Source organism: Mesoplodon mirus (genome assembly GCF_964341445.2).
Source record: "Mesoplodon mirus genome assembly, chromosome: 9".
Classification (NCBI taxonomy): domain Eukaryota; kingdom Metazoa; phylum Chordata; class Mammalia; order Artiodactyla; family Ziphiidae; genus Mesoplodon; species Mesoplodon mirus.
In genome coordinates, this window is record NC_138985.1 from 63,511,359 (window position 1) to 63,532,229 (window position 20,871).

The 20,871-nt window shown below is 35.0% G+C and overlaps 1 protein-coding gene across 1 annotated transcript in view; it reads left to right on the plus strand.

The window, feature by feature from the left end:
• Positions 1-20,871, plus strand: part of STK31 (serine/threonine kinase 31) — a gene marked incomplete at its 5' end in the record, with an annotated part of 87,099 nt that overhangs the window by 20,564 nt on the left and 45,664 nt on the right. The window contains 7 exons of the mRNA XM_082632291.1: positions 191-365; positions 5,176-5,291; positions 6,698-6,857; positions 9,815-9,937; positions 16,800-16,979; positions 18,600-18,716; positions 19,709-19,828. Of these exons, the coding sequence (XP_082488417.1) occupies positions 191-365; positions 5,176-5,291; positions 6,698-6,857; positions 9,815-9,937; positions 16,800-16,979; positions 18,600-18,716; positions 19,709-19,828 (991 nt within the window). The remainder of the gene's footprint in view (positions 1-190; positions 366-5,175; positions 5,292-6,697; positions 6,858-9,814; positions 9,938-16,799; positions 16,980-18,599; positions 18,717-19,708; positions 19,829-20,871) is intronic.

Consider the following 20,871-nt stretch of genomic DNA (forward strand, 5'->3'; position numbering starts at 1 on the left):
CTTCAGTTATAAAATCTAGTTTGCATTAAAAATATTTTTTAATGTTGAACTAGGTAAAGGTTTTAGATTAGTTTCCAAAATTAACTTTAAGATATATCATGCTAAAAAAAAACCAAGAGAATTTTAGGGTTTGATCCCTGTAACACTTACACAGTTTGTTTTTTACAATGAGTGAATTTGTTTTTAATAGGGAACATTCGGCTGTTGGTGGCTTTAATTTAGGGTCGAATGTCAGCCTGGCAAAAATTAAGCAGGACCAGAAACTGATTGAAGAAAATGAAAAGCTTAAAACAGAGAAGGAGGTTCTTCTTGAAAGGTATAAGGCATTAGAATTGAAAGTAGAACAGACTGTCCAGGAGCTGCAGGTATGGTATGTTCAATGGCGTAAGGTAAAGAATGATGAACTGGGAAATCCTTATATTCATTTGCTCTTGTTTGTTTGTTTAATTTTCTGTCTCCTTTCCTTCCCTTCATCTCCCCACTCTTTATTCTCTCCTTTCTTTATATTTGTTTATAGATTTTTTTCTTATGCTACAAACTAATCATCTTTGGATTTCATTGGATGTTTGAGAGATTAATAATTTCTCAGTTACATTTCCTCTTATGTTCTTTAAAAATTTTTAACTATGGAAATTTTCAAACATTTTATTTATTTATTTATTTATTTATTTAATCTATTATTTATTTTTGGCTGCGTTGGGTCTTTGTTGCTGTGTGCAGGCTTTCCCTAGTTGTGACGAGCAGGGGCTACTCTTCATTGTGGTGCACAGGCTTCTCATTGTGGTGGCTTCTCTTGTTGAGGAGCATGGGCTCTAGGCACGCAGGCTTCAGTAGTTGTGGCTCGCGGGCTCTAGAGCGCAGGCTCAGTAGTTGTGGTGCACCGGCTTAGTTGCTCTGTGGCATGTGGGATCTTCCCGGACCAGGGATCGAACCTGTGTCCCTTGCATTGGCAGGCAGATTCTTAACCACTGAACCACCAGAGAAGTCCCTCAAACATTTTAAAAAGAGAGAATTGAATAATTAATACTTATGCATCCATCACCCAGTTTTTACAATTATTAAATACACAGCAGTCTTTTTTAAAATCTGTACCTCCTGAGTAATTTTAAAACAAATCCCATTCATAATGTTTTAATGTATGTGCTTTTGTATGTATCTCTAATAGAAAAGAACTTCAAAAAAGACATAACCAGGGCTTCCCTGGTGGCGCAGTGGTTGAGAGTCCGCCTGCCGATGCAGGGGACACGGGTTCGTGCCCTGGTCCAGGAAGATCCCACATGCCGTGGAGCGGCTGGGCCCGTGAGCCATGGCCGCTGAGCCTGCACATCCAGAGCCTGTGCTCCGCAATGGGAAAGGCCACAACAGTGAGAGGCCTGCATACCACACACACACACAAAAAGACATAACCATAATACTATTATACTTAAAAATTAACAATAATTCCTTAATATCATTTAATATCCAGTCAGTGTTCAGGTTTCCCATATTGCTCCATGAATGTCCTTTTATGGTTGGTTTCTTCTAATCAGAATTCCTATTAGGCCCATACATTGCAAGGTTGATCTCTTAAATTGCTTAATCTGCATCCTTGTGTTGCTTAATAGGCTCCTGTATCTCCATGTGTTTCCTTTTATGGTAGTTAGGTCTCAAGGTTTGCTCAGATTCGGGGCAGTTTTTTCCCCCCCAAGAATACTGTGTGGTTTTCAAATGTGTAGCTTTTTCTGATACTAAATATGTTATCCCAACACTATTTTCCAATTCTCTAACACCAACTGAATGTCCAACAATTCATTTTTGACACTAAGTACCAGGAGTTATCTCAGACTCCACAAGGTAAGGACTTAGTCCCTCAAGATTTAGCCCAGTTCAGGTACCAGCCACAAATCACGTCCCAGGCTACCCACACTTCTGTCTGGCTGAGTATAAATTTGAGGGTTCCTATGACCCCACCCCCACCCCCTGCCCTCAATTCAGTAATTCTCTAAAACAACTCAGGGAAGTGCTATGCTTATGGTTACAGTCTTATTATAAAGGATAAAACTCAGGAACAGCCAAGTAGAAGGAAGAGATGCATAGGGGAAGTTATGAAGGGGGTGTGGGGGGGTCTCTGGGCCTGCCACTCTCCCAGCACATGGATTTGTTTACCAGTCTGGAAGCTCCCCCAAAGCTCATCATTCTGAATTTTTTTTTCTGAGTTTTTTTTAAATCAAGGTTTTATTACATAGGCCTGGTTAAGTCATTGACCATTGGTGATTGAACTCAATCTCCAGCCCCTAGATTCATATGTGACATTCTTCAGGGAACTCTGACTCACAAATCCATTAATCGTGGGTTTTATCCATTATAACTAATCCTTTAGCCAGGAACATCTTGCTAAGTGCATTTCAGAGGTAAGGTCTCTTCCTCTTAGAAAACACTCTGTTTTCTTTTTAAAGGTTTGGTTGACAAGGAGATTAGACTAGTCACCTGCCTTTTATTTTCTCTATGGGTGCCTGTTGGAGATATAAAGCCTTTCTTTCAACCCTGGAAAGTTCCTTGGTATCTCTTTCTGGCCTATCCTCTCTTCCTCCTACTCAGGGCAACCATTCTTCTGATTTATATATAACCACAGTTTCGTTTTCCTGGTCCTGTATTTCATTTAAATGGAATAATCCTCTGATATGTATTCTGTTATGTTTGTCTTCATTCACTTAAAGAATAATGTCTGTGAGATTTATTGAGGTTGTGTTTATCAGTAGTTTGTCCATTTTTATTGCAAAGTAGTGTTCCATTCTATCAATATACCGCAGTTTATTTACTCATTTTCCTATTCATGGGCATTTAGGTTGTTTTCAGTTTTTGTTTTTTTTTTTTGCGGTACGTGGGCCTCTCACTGTTGTGGCCTCTCCCGTTGCGGAGCACAGGCTCCGGACGCGCAGGCTCAGTGGCCATGGCTCACGGGCCTAGCTGCTCTGCGGCATGTGGGATCTTCCCGGACCAGGGCACGAACCCGTGTCCCCTGCATTGGCAGGCAGATTCTCAACCACTGCGCCACCAGGGAAGCCCTATAGTGTTTTTGATTTCTGGCATTTTTTGTTTGTTTGTTTCTTGTTATCTTTGTTTGTTTTTTGTTATTATTTCCTTCCTTCAGTTTGTTCTTCTAGCTTCTTTAGATGGAAATTTGTATTGTTTTATTTTTTATTCATATAATTGTTTATAATCTTTTGTTCTTTTATAATGTTTCAAGATTTCCCTTGAAGCATCACTTTACTTGTAGTCCACAAATTTTTATATGTTTTTTAAATTATTTAATCAAACATTTAAAAACTTCCTGTTATTATTATTTTTTTAAAATCATGAGCTATTTAGAAGTATGTTGCCTAATTTCCACATATTTGGAGATTTCCCCCCAGTATATTTTTGTTACTGATATTTTATTTTCTTAGCATCAGAGAGCATACTCAGTATGGTTTCAGTCCTTTCGCATTTATTGATATTTGTTTTATTATCCAGCGTATTGTTTGTCCTTGGAAATGTTCTGTATGCTTTTAAAAATTACATATATTCTACAGCTGTGTGGTGGAGTGTTTTATAAATGTTAGTTAGGTCGAATTGGTTGATAGTATTGTTTAAGATTTTTGTATCATGACTGATTTTCTGTTTACTTGTTCCTTCAGTTACAGAGAGAGGAGTGTTCAAATATCCAGATATTATTGTGGTTTTGTATATTTCTTCCTTTTGTTCCATCAGGTTTTACTTTGTGGTTTTGAAGCTTTGTTATTAGATGCATTCACATTTAGAATTGTTGTATCTTCTTGATGAATTAATTCATTTGTCTTTATGAAATATCCCAGTTTATTGCTGGGAATGCTCCCTGTTCTGAAGTCCACATTGACTGATATTAATATAGCAATGTTTGCCTTGTATATAGTTTCCATCCTTTAATTTTTATCTGTCTCTTTATATCTAATAAGTGTTTCTAATAAGCAGCTTATATGGTTGAGTCTAAGCTGTTTTCATCCAGATTGATAATCTCACATCTTTCAATCGGAGTGTTTAGCTAATTTTCATTTAATGCAATTATTAATGTGGTTGGGTTTAAGTTTGGCATCTTTTCTGTTTGTGTTATTTGTTGTTTGTCTTAAAAACCATACTAATTATTTGTCATCTGAGCTCCGGTTTTTTTTTTTTTTTTTACAGGTGGACTAACAATGAGTTTAAGACAGTTGAGAAATAAACTGAGTTGACATTTCTTTTAGATTTAAACGATTCTTCAGAATTTTATAGTTCTCATCCACATGTATTTCATTAGCAATTTGTACTAAAAATTTGCTTTTATCGAGTCTTTGTAAAGCATTAAACACATTTTCAAAGATTCAACAACTTTTTATTTTCCCACTTCTGTTTCTTAGATTTATGTAATTTTTGGAGTAATTATCATAGCAATTACAGTGGATATAAACAGATTTAAGAACAAACATAACTGCTTCTTCATGGTCATCCTCCTCAGCAGATGGGAGCAGAAGGGCATGAGCATTCCCAAATGTAACTTACTATTAATCAGCATTCAGTATTGGCTCTCTCTTTATTTAACTGAAGCATTGGAGAGAATGTGAACACCAGAGAGCATGTTGTTTAAATATTGAGTAAAATTTCTGTGTTTAACTATGTAATACCTGGTTTGTAGTATAATTGGAATAAAATTGCTAGGTCTTTATCCATATTACTGCTCTATACATTATTTTGAATAATTATATTAGACATATTGTTAAGGTACCACTCAGAATCAAGGAGTTTAATCTAGCTTGGGTCAAGGAAATGATGTTTTTGATTCTTTTATAATGCAGAATGACATCAGACTTCATCAGAAAACAAATTGTCATTGATTATCATTTGGTTTTTAAGGGGATCTTTTATTTTTCTTTTTAAAATCTAAGTATTAAGACATGTGAAATTTTGTTTTTATTTGGTTTCTTATTAGGATGCAATATAAGAGTGTCTCTGTGTGAAGGCAGAAGACTGGAATAGTTTATCTTTTTCAGATCCTAGCTAGTAGGGAAATCAGTGTTTGTCATCCTGTCGCCTAATATTTTTTAGCCTTTAAAATTTTAATTATGCCTAAAAATCATTTAAATAACAGTAGAAATACAGTTTCCTATTTGGGTCTAACTAAGATGTATTTGTTCTTTGCTTCAGCAAGAGAAAGCAACTACCATGGATTTGACTAAACATTTAGAAAGTACTCTGAAGACTTGTGTAGGTACCAGAATGAAAAATCTGGCAGCTAAGGTTGAAATATTGAAGGAAATTAGGTAGGTAAAACTATATTTTTAAGAAGGATAGTTTAAAACAAATGCTAATTAATTGGTGCTTTGTTTTGTATGCCTGCCATTTTTGCTTTGTCACTTAATCTTTGTATTTTTATTACTTTAAAGAAGGAAACTAAAAATAGTTACTCCTGAGACAAATTTTATATTGTTTTTGTTAGTGTTCTGTTATCACTGTGTGGCGTGATAGTGTCCTAAAAGTCATCTATGAGAATGAATTTGAAAAGTCAACACAACTTCTAAGTGGTAGTTTGATGAGAAACTACTATGTCCTCTTGTTTTGCTTGGGGTTATTTTCATTCCTATACTGAAACTAGATTTCGGTAATCTAAATTGATTATACTCCATCTAAAGAAAGAAGAAAGTAGTGTTCATGGAGTTAGAAGAAAAGTGATCTTCGTGGAGTCAGAAGAAATTGGTTAGCAAGTTTTGTGCAGAGTTTATTCAGCATATCTCAGACTCTATATATGAGTTATGTAGGTATTTTACTTTATAGAGGTTTGCTTTATTATTGGTTAGGGATAATTTTTCACCCTCTTCTGCAATGTGGAAAAAATAGTTCTCCAAACAACCTAGTTCTCTTTTTGTGCTACACATACAACTTAAACCAGTAATTCATTTTCTCATGTACTTTGAAACACTAAGAAGATGTTGCCCTGAATTGATCCTGCACATTCGTCTTTTGTCCAGTGGGAATTTATATTCTCCAGTATAAATCCATCAATCGGTATCTGGTTTATAAGTTTCTAAATAGTTTGAGTAAATTAAGTCTCTCTAGAGCTTAATCAACTTTTAATGCACAACCAAAAATTCAAGTGACTACACTTGCAAAGCTGTGAGATAGACTTTGGACCAAAACAGTTCAAAATATTTTAACCCATATTTGAGGAAATAATGTGCTGTTAGAATGGTGGCAGTCTAACTGGAAGCTAGAAAAAAGAAAATGATGGGCCTTGTTGGTTTTGCTATTTGGTCTTTCTCATTGCTTTTTTTTTTTTGGATATTTTAAAAAACTCTGCAAATGCTAGTCTGCTTATTAAGGTACAAGGACTATGTGCCTGTCATCTTGGTAAGCAAGATTGGCTTAAGTATAAAATTTTACAGAATTATTTATAAATCTAATTTAATATCATTTAAAATCTGTGGACTTTTGAAGTTGTCTTTTTATATAAAGCTTTTTGAAAAAGATATTTAAATTTTTTTGTCAATCAGTTATGTTTTTAATTAAAAGTTTGTATCAAACTTATTTATGATTTTATATGATTTAAAAAAGTACCTCTTCATAGCCAGTGTTGTAAATAGTAACTTTAGACCATTAGTATTTAGGTGTATTTTTTTTTCTCACAACACCTTAAAAATTTCTTGATCTTTTCCTTTTGCTGTTTTAATAGGTGTGTCAATATCAATGTTCATTTTGGAAATGACCTTTCAGATGCTATACAAGTGTTGGATGAAGACTGCTTTACTCTCCCAGCTTCTCTGAATGAATTAGAGATAATTTGGGCAGAATACTCTTTGGCTCAGGAGAAGATTCAAACTTGTCAGAATGTGGTGGGTTAAGAATTTTTCTCTATGATGATTTTTATCTGTTGAATATAAGGAGATAACGTCTTTCAAGAAAGCAGAAGGACTGCAGATATTGGAATGATACTTTATGTGAAATCTTTAACTTTTACATATCTTCATATTAATAATTTGATTTCTTTTGTTGCCTTGTAAGAAAGGTAGGATAGATAAGTAGTGATTGTGGAAAAAGGGTTAGTTAACCCTTTTGCAGTCCCTTTTGCATGAGAATTTACCTCTCTCTGTTCCCTTGGTAATTTGATGAAATGATATTTCAGTCATGTTACTGGCAACATTGTTTAGGTAAAAATAAAACCCCTGATTGATAAATTGTATCTGGACTGGGAGGAACTGTAAACTACAAATACTTGCAACTGGGCATACCCCTTGAGGGACCCTGGCAGCTATACCTATAAGAGATGGTGGCTTTTGAGGGGCATGAGGCTTGTAAGCCAGAGTGGCTCCCACAACTGCTAATGTGGGTCTTGTCTTCTGGTCTGAGTGGTGTGTTTTATGCTGCATTATAGGACTCTGCCTTACTGTTAAATGCTATCTAAGCCATCCATAGGTGGGTAGGGGAGGGATATGAAGAATGGAATATTTCATGTGACTTCATTAGTGTAGGTAAAAATATATTTATTTCCTCTTGGAATTTTCTTTAGTTTATTATATTGAGCTGAATGGAACTCCTTGTTTTTCATATAAAGATATTTGGTACAACAATCGTAGCTTTCCATAGTACCTATGAGCCCTAAACTTGTGTTTGGAGTTGTCCTATCTTAAGTATCGGTGGTTTCTGCCTCTGGGGATTGTACCCTCATAGTCTTATTCCCTATTCATTCTAGGTTGGCCAGTTGGCAGCGTAACTGGCTCTGAATGAGAAAAGTAAACAATAACTACGTCTTTGAAAATGCCAGGAATGTTTAATTTGGATAAAGGATTCGATTTGGGTTATTTTACATATTAGACCATTACTGATTACTTCTGATTATGGAAGAAAAAAAGTGACAGAAATAATAATTTTTGAATCTCTATGAAACACAGGCAGTGTTATAGATACTTTATAAACTTTTTCGTATACTAACTTTTAAAAATGGGCACTTTTGGGGCTTCCCTGGTGGTGCAGTGGTTGAGAGTCTGCCTGCCAATGCAGGGGACGCGGGTTCATGCCCCGGTCCGGGAAGATCCCACATGCTGCGGAGCGGCTGGGCCTGTGAGCCATGGCTGCTGAGGCTGCACGTCCGGAGCCTGTGCTTCACAATGGGAGAGGCCACAACAGTGAGAGGCCCACGTACCGCAAAAAAAAAAAAAAAAAAAAAAAGGGCACTTTTGCTCCTCAGGAAACTGAGGCCCACAGGGTTTAAGGAAATTGGTCAAGATTACGTAGTTCTAAATGTTAATATGGAATTTGAACGCAGGTATGCCTGATTGCAAAGTGTATTCTAGTTCCATTTAAACCATACTGCCAGTATTAAAATACTTCATCATGTATTTTCATGTAGTAAGATGAAAAGATGAGAAAGGACTGCTTTTTAATTTTTGTTTTGTTTTGTTTTTGTCATTTGAGCATAGGAAAGTGATTTATCACAGGGAGGGAGAGGGCTTAGTATATATATACCTAGGACTTGGTATTCTAGTAGAACAAACGTGAGTTTTTTTTTTGGAAGCAATTTATTTCCATTACTGCTGATGTTTCAGGACTTACTTTTAGGCTTTATTACCCTAAAGTTTATTTGACAGACTGAAGAGTAGATTATTGGATAAATAGAGAGTCATAATTGTCCCTCAGATAAAGTTGTCATTTTATTTCCCTTCTTGTACTTAATTTGGATCAGTATTGTTATTTTCACTTATATATTTCGCACAGTTCCTTAACTTGATTGCCATGTGTACTTTTTTTAAAAAATAAATTTACTTATTTTATTTATTTATTTTTGGCTGTGTTGGGTCTTCATTGCTGCTAGTGGGCTTTCTCTAGTTGCGGTGAGCAGGAGCTACTCTTCGTTGCCGTGTGCGGGCTTCTCATTACGGTGGTTTCTCTTGTTGTGGAGCACGGGCTCTAGGCACGCGGGCTTCAGTAGTTGTGGCACGTGGGCTCAGTAGTTGTGGCGCACGGGCTTAGTTGCTCCACGGCATGTGGGATCTTCCCGGACCAGGGCTCGAACCCACGTCCCCTGCATTGGCAGGCGGATTCCTAACCACTGTGCCACCAGGGAAGCCCGCCAGGTGTATTTTTGATGAAAGAGATTCTTTTCTTTTGTCTTTATAATTAGTTATATAATGGTCCGGTTGAGCTTACACAAAAAAGACTATTATAACATTCAGGCTTTTAAGTGTATGTGCCAGACACTGTTACAGGTAGTAGACACATGCATTTGTTTAAGACGTGGTCCTATCCCTCTATCTACCTTGGGTATTGGCCAGATATATAAATAGATGGTTTTAATATAGTTTGGTAAGTACTATAACAGAGGTAATGCACAGCATTCTTGGATATCTCTCATATCTATTTCCAAACATAGCCTTTTGGGTGAATTGGAGGTTTTATCATGGTGGAGATTAACTGAATCTTGAAAGATAAGTAGATGAAGGAATTGAGGGTGGGCTGAGAGTAGGAAGGAGACAGTGTGTAATTAGCCATAGACACTTGTATAATTTTCTTAAGAAAAGCAAAAATTTTATTGTTGCAGAAATAATGGGAAAAGATGAAGATTAACAGAGCAGAATTGTTGAACGTAAATCTTATTTCTATTTAAGGGAGAGAAAACTCTTTGTCATGTTGGTGATCTAAGGAGACAGGTGTTTGTCTGAAATGTTACTATGTTTTGGAGAATGTAATGTTAAATTTTACTAACTTTAAGAGATCAGTTTTTTTCATAGAGGTCAGTGTGTAAAAAAACACCTGATATATTAATGATGCTTATTCTTTTTTTTCCTTCCTCCAGAATGAAGGGAATATTTTGATAGCCAAAAGAAATGAAGTACAACAGAAGCTGTACATGGCAGTAGAAGTTTTTATTCTGGAAGTTGATGAGTTACTTCTTAATAAACGCTTGAAAACATTACAGGTTGGAATTTTAAAAGATACTAAATATACATTAAATATACATTAAAGTATGCTTATTGTTTGAGAGGTGAAATTAGCATTTACCTTTAGACTTCAGATAATACTGATGGCTGCAAAAGATTTTCTTTGATAAATCCTAGTTTCTTTTTAATGGTGTTAAAATTTTATATTGATATATTTAATGTGTTTATGTATGTGTATGTATTTATCCTGCAAACAAGGTAAAATGATCAGGCATGTCAGGCTTGCTAGAGCATCATTCTTTGGGAAAACTCACAGAGACAGGAGCAGTAGCAGGCAGGTGAGTCCCTGTTACCCACTGCATTCTAGCAGAAAATCTAGTAAAGCCATATGTTAGAGTTAGGGAGAGGGATCCTGATCCTTGAGTTATAGGGCTTTTAAGATCTGTGATAGGGGATGGAGTACAGTAGCTGTATGATGTTGCAGAACCTTGTCTTTAGTCCTATCCTATCAGCTCAGAAATGACTAATTTGGAGTGAATGAGTGTGACAATGTTGTCATTCCACCTATTAACATAGTCTTTCTACTTATTCACATCTTTTATTATGTTTTTTAATGATGTTTAAAAGTTTTCTCCATAGCGCCTCATGGATTTTCTTCATTTAACTCCAAGACATTTATACTTTTGATTGCTTTTGTGAATGTTATCTTATTTTCCATTTCCTAGTTATTTTTGATGGTGTAGAGGGATACTATTGATTTTTATATATTGATGTCTCTCTGGCAACTCTGCTGAACTCTCTTTTAGTTTTTGTCAGTTGATACTCTGAGCTTTCTGTGTGGTCATATCATTTGAACACAATATCCCTCTTCTACTCCTTCTACCTTTTATGTTTCTTAGAATTTTTACTGTTTCTGTCAGTATCTTTAATACCAAGTTGAATAATAGCTGTCTTGTTTTATCCTGTGGGGAATAAGCTCGCTGGAGAATTGGAGAAAAGGATATTCAGGGACATCTGGGCACTGTCTCTCTCTTTTTTTTTAACATCTTTATTGGAGTATAATTGCTTTACAGTGGTGTGTTAGTTTCTGCTTTATAACAAAGTGAATCAGTTATACATATACATATGTTCCCGTATCTCTTCCATCTTGCGTCTCCCTCCCTCCCACCCTCCCTATCCCACCCCTCTAGGTAGTCACAAAACCCCAAGCTGATCTCCCTGTGCTATGCGGCTGCTTCCCACTAGCTGTGTTTTACGTTTGGTAGTGTATATATGTCCATGCCACTCTCTCATTTTGTCACAGCTTACCCTTCCCCCTCCCCATATCCTCAAGTCCATTCTCTAGTAGGTCTGTGTCTTTATTCCCATCTTGCCCCTAGGTTCTTTATGACCTTTTTTTTTTTCCCCTTAGATCCCATATATATGTGTTAACATACGGCATTTGTTTTTCTCTTTCTGAGTTACTTCACTCTGTATGACAGACTGGATACTATTTATGCAATTCCATTTAAGAAAATGGAATTTTCTTAGTGAGATCCATCCACCTCACTACAAATATCTCAATTTCGTTTCTTTTTATGGCTGAGTACTATTCCATTGTATATATGTGCCACATCTTCTTTATCCATTCATCCGATGATGGACACATAGACATTTCTCCAAAGAAGATATACAGATTGCCAACAAACACATGAAAGAATGCTCATCGTATTAGAGAAATGCTAATCAGAACTACAATGAGATATCATCTTACACTGGTCAGAATGGCCATCATCAAAAAATCTAGAAACAGGGCCTCCCTGGTGGCGCAGTGGTTGAGAGTCCGCCTGCCGATGCAGGGGATACGGGTTCGTGCCCCGGTCTGGGAGGATCCCATATGCCGCGGAGCGGCTGGGCCCGTGAGCCATGGCCGCTGAGCCTGTGCGTCTGGAGCCTGTGCTCTGCAACGGGAGAGGCCACAACAGTGAGAGGCCCGCGTACAGCAAAAAAAAAAAAAAAAAATCTAGAAACAATAAATGCTGGAGAGGATGTGGAGAAAAGGGAACCCTCTTGCACTGTTGGTGGGAATGTAAATTGATACAGCCACTATGGAGAACAGTATGGAGGTTCCTTAAAAAACTAAAAATAGAACTACCATATGACCCAGCAATCCCACTACTGGGCATATACCCTGAGAAAACCATAATTCAAAAAGAGTCATGTACCAAAATGTTCATTGCAGCTCTATTTACAGTAGCCAGGACATGGGCACGGTCTCTTTTTGTCCACCTAGATGAAGGTGTAGTTTTCACATTACTGTGTATGGTTCAGGAGCCATTGAAACATTTTCTTAAATGGAATTGCATAAATAGTACAGGTTATTCCAGAATGGTGAAGTGAGCTTTTCATATAAAAAGATAGTGATGAAAGAATTCACCTCTCTGCATTGTAGCTTCTACTTTACCCTGTAAAGGTTTATTTCTCCTCATTAACTGTTAGAAAACAGAGGTGAAGGATTGGCAAACAAGGTCATTTTTAAAGCTCTTTTCTTTTTAAAGTTTAATCTTAAAAGAAGTTTTGCCAAATCTGGTTTGTCTCTCTTTCTACTATTCCCCTCGGTCACCAGTTCATTCTTTTTTAAAAAATTTTACTGGAGTATAGTTGATTTACAATGTTGTGTTAGTTTCAGGTGTACAGCAAAGTGAATAAGTTAGATATATACACTCTCTTTTAGATTCTTTTCCCATGTAGGCCATTGCAGAGTATTGAGTAGAGTTACCTGTGCTATACAGTAGGTTCTTATGAGTTATCTATCTTATATATAGTAGTGTGTATATGTCCCCCCACCCGGAATCATATTTTTCTACATCTGTAACTCTATTTCTGTCTTGTAGATAAGTTCATTTGTACCCTTTTTTTAGATTCCACATGTAAGCGATATCATATGATATTTGTCTTTCTCTGACTTCACTCAGTACGACAATCTCTGGGTCCATCCATGTTGCTGCAGATGGCATTATTTCATTCTTTTTTTATGGCTGAGTAATATTCCACTGTATATATGTACCACATCTTCTTTATCCATTCCTCTGTTGATGGACGTTTAGGTTTCTCCCATGTCCTGGCTATTGTAAACAGTGCTACAGTGAACATTAGGGTGCATGTATCTTTTTGAATTATGGTTTTCTCCAGAGCTTCATGTAAATGAATGAAATTAGAACACTCCCTAACACCATACACAAAAATAAACTCAAAATGGATTGAAGACCTAAATGTAAGGCTAGATACTATAAACCTCTTAGAGGAAAACATAGGCAGAACACTTTTTGACATAAATCACAGTAAGATCTTTTTCAATCCACCTCCTAGAGTAATGAAAATAAAAACAAAAATAAACAAATGGGACCTAATTAAATTTAAAAGCTTTTGCACAGCAAAGGAAACCATAAACAAAATGAAAAGACAACTTACAGAATGGTAGAAAATATTTGCAAATAAAGCAACTGACAAGGGATTAATCTCCAAAATATACAAATGGCTCATGCAGCTCAATATCAATAAAACAAACAACCCAGTCAAAAAAATGGGTGGAAGATCTAAATAGACATTTCTCCAAAGAAGACATACAGATGTCTAAAAAGCACATGAAAAGATGCTCACATCACTAATTATTAGAGAAATGCAGATCAAAACTACAATGAGATATCACCTCACACTGGTCAGAATGGCCATCATCAAAAAGTCTACAAATAATACATGCTGGAGAGGGTGTGGAGAAGGGAACCCGCTTGCTCTGTTGGTGGGAATGTAAATTGGTACAGCCACTATGGAGAACAGTATGGAGGTTCCTTATAAAACTAAAAATAGAGTTACCATGTGATCCAGGAATCCCACTCCTGGGCACCAGATTATTCTTTAAGCTTCTCTTTAGTTTGCTGAAAAATAGTTAGATTTTTGTTTATATTCTTCAAGTAAATACTTAAGAAATATAACTTATACTTTGATAATGAGGGTCAAAGAAGTGAAATGTCATGATTTTGATTTCCTCAGCATTTATTGAGATTTTTTTTGTGGCCTACAATACACGGTTAATTTTTCATGACTGTTCCTTTTAAGTTCAAAAAGAAAGTATATTCTAGGTTTTCTTTGTGTGCAGTTTCTGACCTATAGCTATTATTTTAAGCTTTAATCTTCTGTATCTTTGCTTAGTTTTTTTATCTGATCAGTTTGGGGATAGTTTTGTTATATATTCTAGTTAATATAGTTATATATTCTGGTTCTTTAAATTGTTCAAAATATTTCATTGCTGTATTGTTGAGTGTTAATGAATTTGTGATTGTTATGTATTTTAAGCTGTTATGTAACATTATTTTTCCCTTAAGGTGTTTTGGGATAAAATTTTATTTTTGTTTTCTTTTAAAATTCTTATTCCACCTGTCTTTCTGGTTAATATTTGCTTTATATATTTTTTCTTTTTTTCTTCCCCTTATTTTAAATGTCTCTCTTAGGCAACACACTAACAGATATTTTTAAAAAGAATCCAACGTGTAAATCTGCCTTTTGATGGGTAGCTTGATTTATATATTTATAATTACTGTTTTATTGGAACTTATTTCTGTGATTATTTTTGTGTTTCTGTTTATCATGGTTTCTCTTTTTTCCTCCCTTTTTTTTTTCACCTTCTACCCCTGATATCTTAGAACATTTTCACTTGCCTCTGGTGTGTCTTTTTGTCTGTCTGTGTCTCCCTCCCATGAATCTAACAACCACAATTGTTGTCTAGGATTTTACTCACAGATTGTTACAGATATTGTATATGATATCTCAAGTAACAGACTTTAGAGTTATTTTCTCACTCTTATTTATTTTGTAAATTATTGGATATCTTTTGGTTTACTCTGTATTGGAATACTTTGAGAGTACTTTCAAGGAGGGCTTTGAGTGGTTGACTTTGTGAGGTATTAAATGTCTCAGGATATTGTATTTAAACAATTTAAATATTTAAACAATTGCTTACATTTAAGCTCTTTAAACAATTGTTTAGTGAGCTACAAAATATTAGGTCCATTTTCTCTTCAGACCTTTGACAATAATAATCCATTGTTTTCTTATTTCAGTAGTTGTTGATATGAGTCTGATTTTTGTTCTTCTGTTACCTTTTTTCCTCCTGGAGCTTGAACATTTTCTCTTGACTTATTTCCTAAATTTCACTGAAACATATATAAGATTAGATTTAATCTGAGGCAATTCAGTTTGAGGTTTTTCTTTAACTCTAGGAAATATTTGATAATTATTTCTTAAAATACTGTCCCCCCTGCTCCCTCCCACCTCATTTACATTTTCTTTCATTCTGAGACTTCTGTTAGATGGATGTTCAAACTTCTGTTCTTTACATATTTTAATTGTTCATTCATTTTTTTCTTTTTATCCCTTTCTGTGTCTTTTTAGAAGGATCCTTGACTTAACCACCTAGTCACTAATTGGTTCTTTTGCTGTATTTCTTCTGCCACTTAACCAATCCCTTGTGTTCTTTATTTCAAAGGTTATTTTTTTCATACTTAATAATTTCAGTTATTATTCATAGCTACTTGGTTTTGCATTATGTTTCCAATATTCTTTCTTTCTTTGAGAATATTTGTTATGTTTATTTTGAGTTCTTACTATTATCTGGGCTACTGATTTTGCTTCCTTTTTATAAGGTGGCTTAGTTTATTATATTTCTTTCAGAATGCTTGTATTATTCACACATTTCATCCTCCCCTGTACTTCCCCTCAGGACCTCATATTCTCTTGAAGAATAATAAACTGCCTTAGTGTGCTGTTGTATACATATGTGATAGTGTGGTAATGGGACCTAGGGAGGGGTGAAAGCTTGGACCATAAATTCAGATGGGTTTAGGGAATAGGATGGGGTTGTTACTCAGAACTTCTAGGGTTGCAGTCTGGGCTCAACTACTTCCTATTGGCTTTTCTTCTAGATGATCTTACTCTTCAGAGGACCTCCCAGTCCTGGGAGGAAAAGAGCCACTGCTCTTTTCCAGGGGCTGCCACCCTTGGGTGTAAATGCTACTAGGTATTCAGGGCAAAAGGGAAGAAGAGAGGGTGCTTGGCCAATTCTTTTGTATTGGTTATCAATTTCTGCCTCATCTAGGTTCCTATACTGTACTTGTATAAATCCATTGCCTCTTGCTTGTGCTGCTGCTTTCCTGCCCAGTGTGAGGGAGAAAGAAGGGCATGTGAAGACAGTTCTTTTCCCACAGGATATTCTCTGCTGTGATACAGGCCTTCTCCCACTTGCTATGACCGTATTCATTCAATGCTAAGCACCAGCCATCCTCTCTCTTTCCAAGGGTTTCTCAGAGTTTTGTGATAAAAATTTCTGGGGTCTATTAAGTTTTCCTCTTGTCTCTGTGACATTTCTAGAGTCTGATTGCTAGAGAGAGCCATCAAGCTCTTTTGTCTCTTCTAAACCTTTCTAAAAATGCTTTTAAGTGCATACACACACACACACACACACATATATATGCTTAATGTCTTTCCTTAATTGGAATTATTTGAATATTTTGGTGTGTTTATTTTTACTAAGCAGTAGCCCTTAGAAACTTCCATATCAGGACAAAATAGTAGTGATTCTTACGTAAAGTCAGAGAAAAAAGGATAATTTCTACTTGATTAAAAACCTAAGAATATACAACCTTCTATTTATATATAATCTTAATTCACTTAACGTTTACTCCTACAGTCCAAATAAATCACCTTATAGGTAGTTTTATGCTTTTATGTCTAATTATTGTAAGTTTTATTTATAAAATGCTCAGAGATAGGGATTCAACATACTACTTTTCTCTCAGATTCTAATATGGTGCTTGAATCCTAATATAAAGTTAATAAACTTTAAAAAACAGAAGTATCTCTCTGCAGGATTTGTCAGCCTCTTTAGAAGCAGTATATGGACAGGCCAAAGAAGGGACAAACTCTGAAGAAATACTGAAGAAATTTTATGACTGGAAGTGTAATAAAAGAGAGGAGTTCACCAGCGTTAGAAGTGAAACAGAGGTTTCTCTACAGCATCTTGTAACATGGTTTCAGAGTACCTTAAAGGTAACAAGAGCTGTTGCCGAGTGGTGTCATAGCATAAACCAGGGAATGTGTATTTTTAAATTGTCCACATGTAATTTACTTCTTTCTGAGAGAGAGGGAGGGAGGGAGAGAGAGATAAAAAAGAGAAAAAATATTAATGAGAATATGAATGAGAATGCTGGGATAGAAGAGTGAGGGATTTACATATTTACATTCTCTGTTTAGGACATATATGAAAACAACTTCAGTCAAGTTACAGGTGTAAGATAATATCAGTGGAGTTTATTACATTATAGCTGTATATTTTACAGCTATAGTGTAGAGATAAGGGTATGTGCTTTGAGGGTAGTAGAGCTTTCCTCTTTTTGGTTTCTTTTTTAGCAAGACCATATGTGTTTTAACATTAGTTGGCTAACTAGCCATGATTACAATGTTGTTTAGCAGTGTAAGTCTTTTAAGTTTTAGTTACCTTAAATATCCTAAAGATATCTAAAATAAATGGGGAATATTAGTCTCATTTGATATTAGATATTAGAAAAGGTGTCTTGTATATCTTTTTGTTTTTTTAGTTCTTAATTATTATTGCGAAAACACCATGTAATTTTCTAAAAGGCTTGGAGGCATGTGGCTTTGTGTAATGTACTCAGAACCCTAATTAAGTTTTGGCCTAATTTTGTTATTGATTCTGTGTTCTTCTGTGTGCTTTACATCCTCCTGAGCAAAGGGCAAGACACCTATAGTGTCATTTATCTCTCTGTGTGAATGATTTCCAAATATGCAGTTCTAGCTTTGTCTGGGGAAAAAAAAATATTTAATCTCCTGCTACTTCTAGAACTCTTCATTTTTGGTACTTTCTTGTGGATACATTAACGTAACTAAGTTATTTCTTTGTCTTCTTATTGATCATAATTGTCTTTTCATTTAGGTTAATTATCTGTTATCCTTTTCTTTCATTTCCATATCCGTTTCCCAAATCTAGACCTCCATAACACAAATCTGAACCTCTGAAAGCCGAGTGACTGCTTATGACATTTATGTTCTGTATTATAGTTTGGGCCCCTGATGTCTATTCTATTTAACACCTTATTGTGAAGTCTGTTTCCTGATAGAAAGTACCCTAGTTTTCCTAATGAGATGGAAACTATCAGGGTTTAATTTTTAACTTTGAATCTTCGTATTCCTTAATGCTAGTGGGTCATCATTAAGTACCAGGTATAATCATACCTCTTCTTTGTATAAACGCTGATATTGTCTGCCCACTACCTGTCAGATTTAAACTTGCTACCTGAGCAGTCAAGGTTCTTAACCAGTTTTTAGTCAGACTGCCTCTTTTACTATTCCCCCAAAACACCTTGGTCTTGTCCCTGTTTTGTCTCATAATTTTCCTCTGTATTGTCCTCTCATCTCTCTTAATCACTAATTACCTAAACAAAAATCTGTGTTTTCTTTAGGCATGTGAGGTGTGTTATACCTTTTCTTTCAGGTGCATAAGTTTTGTGAGGGTAGTACTTTATGCTTCTTGTGTTTATTTCCCCCTTATTGCCAAGTACATAAGTTAATGCTCTGCTCCAGGTATAAGGACACAATACTAATTGAAATAATTAAATGAGATACTTCATGTTTTTTATTTTTGCAAACGAGGCCTTTGATCTATCTGTGGAAGAATCACTGACTTCTGAAGACACAATTGATAATATTGATGAAATCCTAGAGAAGGCTGAGTCAAGTGTCTGCAAAGAGCTGGAGATATCTCTGATTGTGAGTATTGATATTCTTTATTACTGCTTCCTTTGAAGCAAAGTGGTTTCCTTACTAGGTAGAGTGTTAAGACTAGTCTTAGTTTTCCTCGTAAAGGCCTATTTGAGATAGTAACACTGTCAAGTTCTAATCCAAATACAGTGCGAAGTCTTATTCTTCTACAGGGTGGTTGGTATTTTGATTTTAGTAGGATATTTTGCATGAAAAAAAAATCCAATATTTAATTCCAGGAAAACAACTCTTAATCTGAGTGTATCAGCTTTCTTTAGCACTTGATTCTTGAGTCCGTCATACCCAATGACTGTAAGTGTAAGATAAGGCTCTTTAGAGTTTGTGAAAACTTGAAATAAAATCTGAAAGAGCTCTTGGAAGTGGATACACAAGTTTGATTAGTAGCTCCCTTTCCCTACTGTGTATACTCTCTTTTGCTGTGTAAAGTTAAAAATTAGTGTATTTTGTAATGTTAATATTGCTCACTGGAACTCTTAACCAGTTTCTCAGGCTGCTTACCAAAGTCTCATTGGTTATGTTCTTTATTTTGCTTGTTTCTCTTTACCTTTTGTGATTTTATAAAGATTGGCATTAAAAAATACACATTACTATATTTCCCTATTGTCAAATTATTCTTATTTAGATGATTTTGTCAGGCTTGATTTTAGAAGTGGTTGTTAACAGATATCTAAAAATAAGGTGTTGAAGTTCTATATGTCGTTTAGTTCTTAAATTTAGCATAACAGTATCCCTGATTTCCTTTAACACTCTACTTCAGACAGCTTTAAGTATAATAGCGTTATGGGAATAAAATTTCCTATATGAACATCTTTGATATCAATCTCTCTTCTCCCTAGAAAAATATCTATGTTTAAGAAATATTTTGGAATAGATATAGAAATTCGTTAAGGATATCATTTTAAAGTGTATCCATTGTTATCGAAGGTTTTAACTATTTTGTATTCCTTTGTATATAAATCTGTGTGTATGATTTCATTTAGGCGCAAGGTGATGCAGACAAGGAGATCACTTTAAATACATATAGTCAAGTAGTACAAAAGATCCGTTCAGAGGAAAGGCTTATTGCCACAGTACAATCCAAGTACAAGGACAGTGTTGAGGTTGGATTATGCTTTATATTATTGGTCTTATATACTGATGCTTTGAAAATTTTAATACTTAAACTTTTCTCAAGTAGTTTAATACCCAGTGTGTAGATAAATTATTTACTATTGCTAGAAAAACACTATAGCCATTGTTAGCTGGTATATAATTAAATTCATCCTATAATGGAAATGGCATTTCACTGATATAAATATATTGAGATTTTTTTATTGTCTTAAATCTTTGATTTTCTTATGTCCTTTAAAACTTTTATCATTTTCTTTTTGCCTACACAAGTTTACAGTAGAAAACTTGCTATATACAGAAAGATAAGAAGAAATAAAAACATTGATTATAGTCCCCTTTGCTTAAGAGATACTCACTGCTAGTTTCAGAGTATTTCCTTTGTGAATGGTGACTTATATGTATGTATGAATATTATGTGCACTGCATCATTTTGTAAACTGTTTTGAAAATGTTTTCTTCATTTAATTGTGTATTATGAACATTTGCCCATATGATTAATAATTCTTGTATACTGTCATTTTGAGTGACTAAAACATCATCTCTTGCATAGATGTACAGTGTTATTTAACCTTTCATCTATCAGATGAAGTTTACTTCCATTTTTTATACCATAAATAACACTGTACATAATCTTTGTACATAATTTTGTGTGTATTTCCTCAAATAGATTCCTAAAAATTGTTAATTACTAAGTCAACAGGAATGAACATTCTTAAAACTTGATACATATTGTCAAACTACTTTTGGGAAGGGTAATTTCAATTTACATCCTCACTAGAAATTCAGTTTGCATTTTCTGTAGCAAAGTGTGTCTCACTGTGTGTCTCAGCTTGAAATATTTTTTCCCTTTGTTTCTTTGATTGCTAGAATGATACTCTTCTAAATAGATATGTGGATAATTAAGAAATCAGTGGGTAGAATTGTCTTGTTGAAAATTGAAGAATTTTTTATTTCAATCTGAACTCAGTAAATACTAGTTGAATCTTAATGGAGAATTAATGAGTGGTCAGGAAGCGACTGTTCGATTAATATT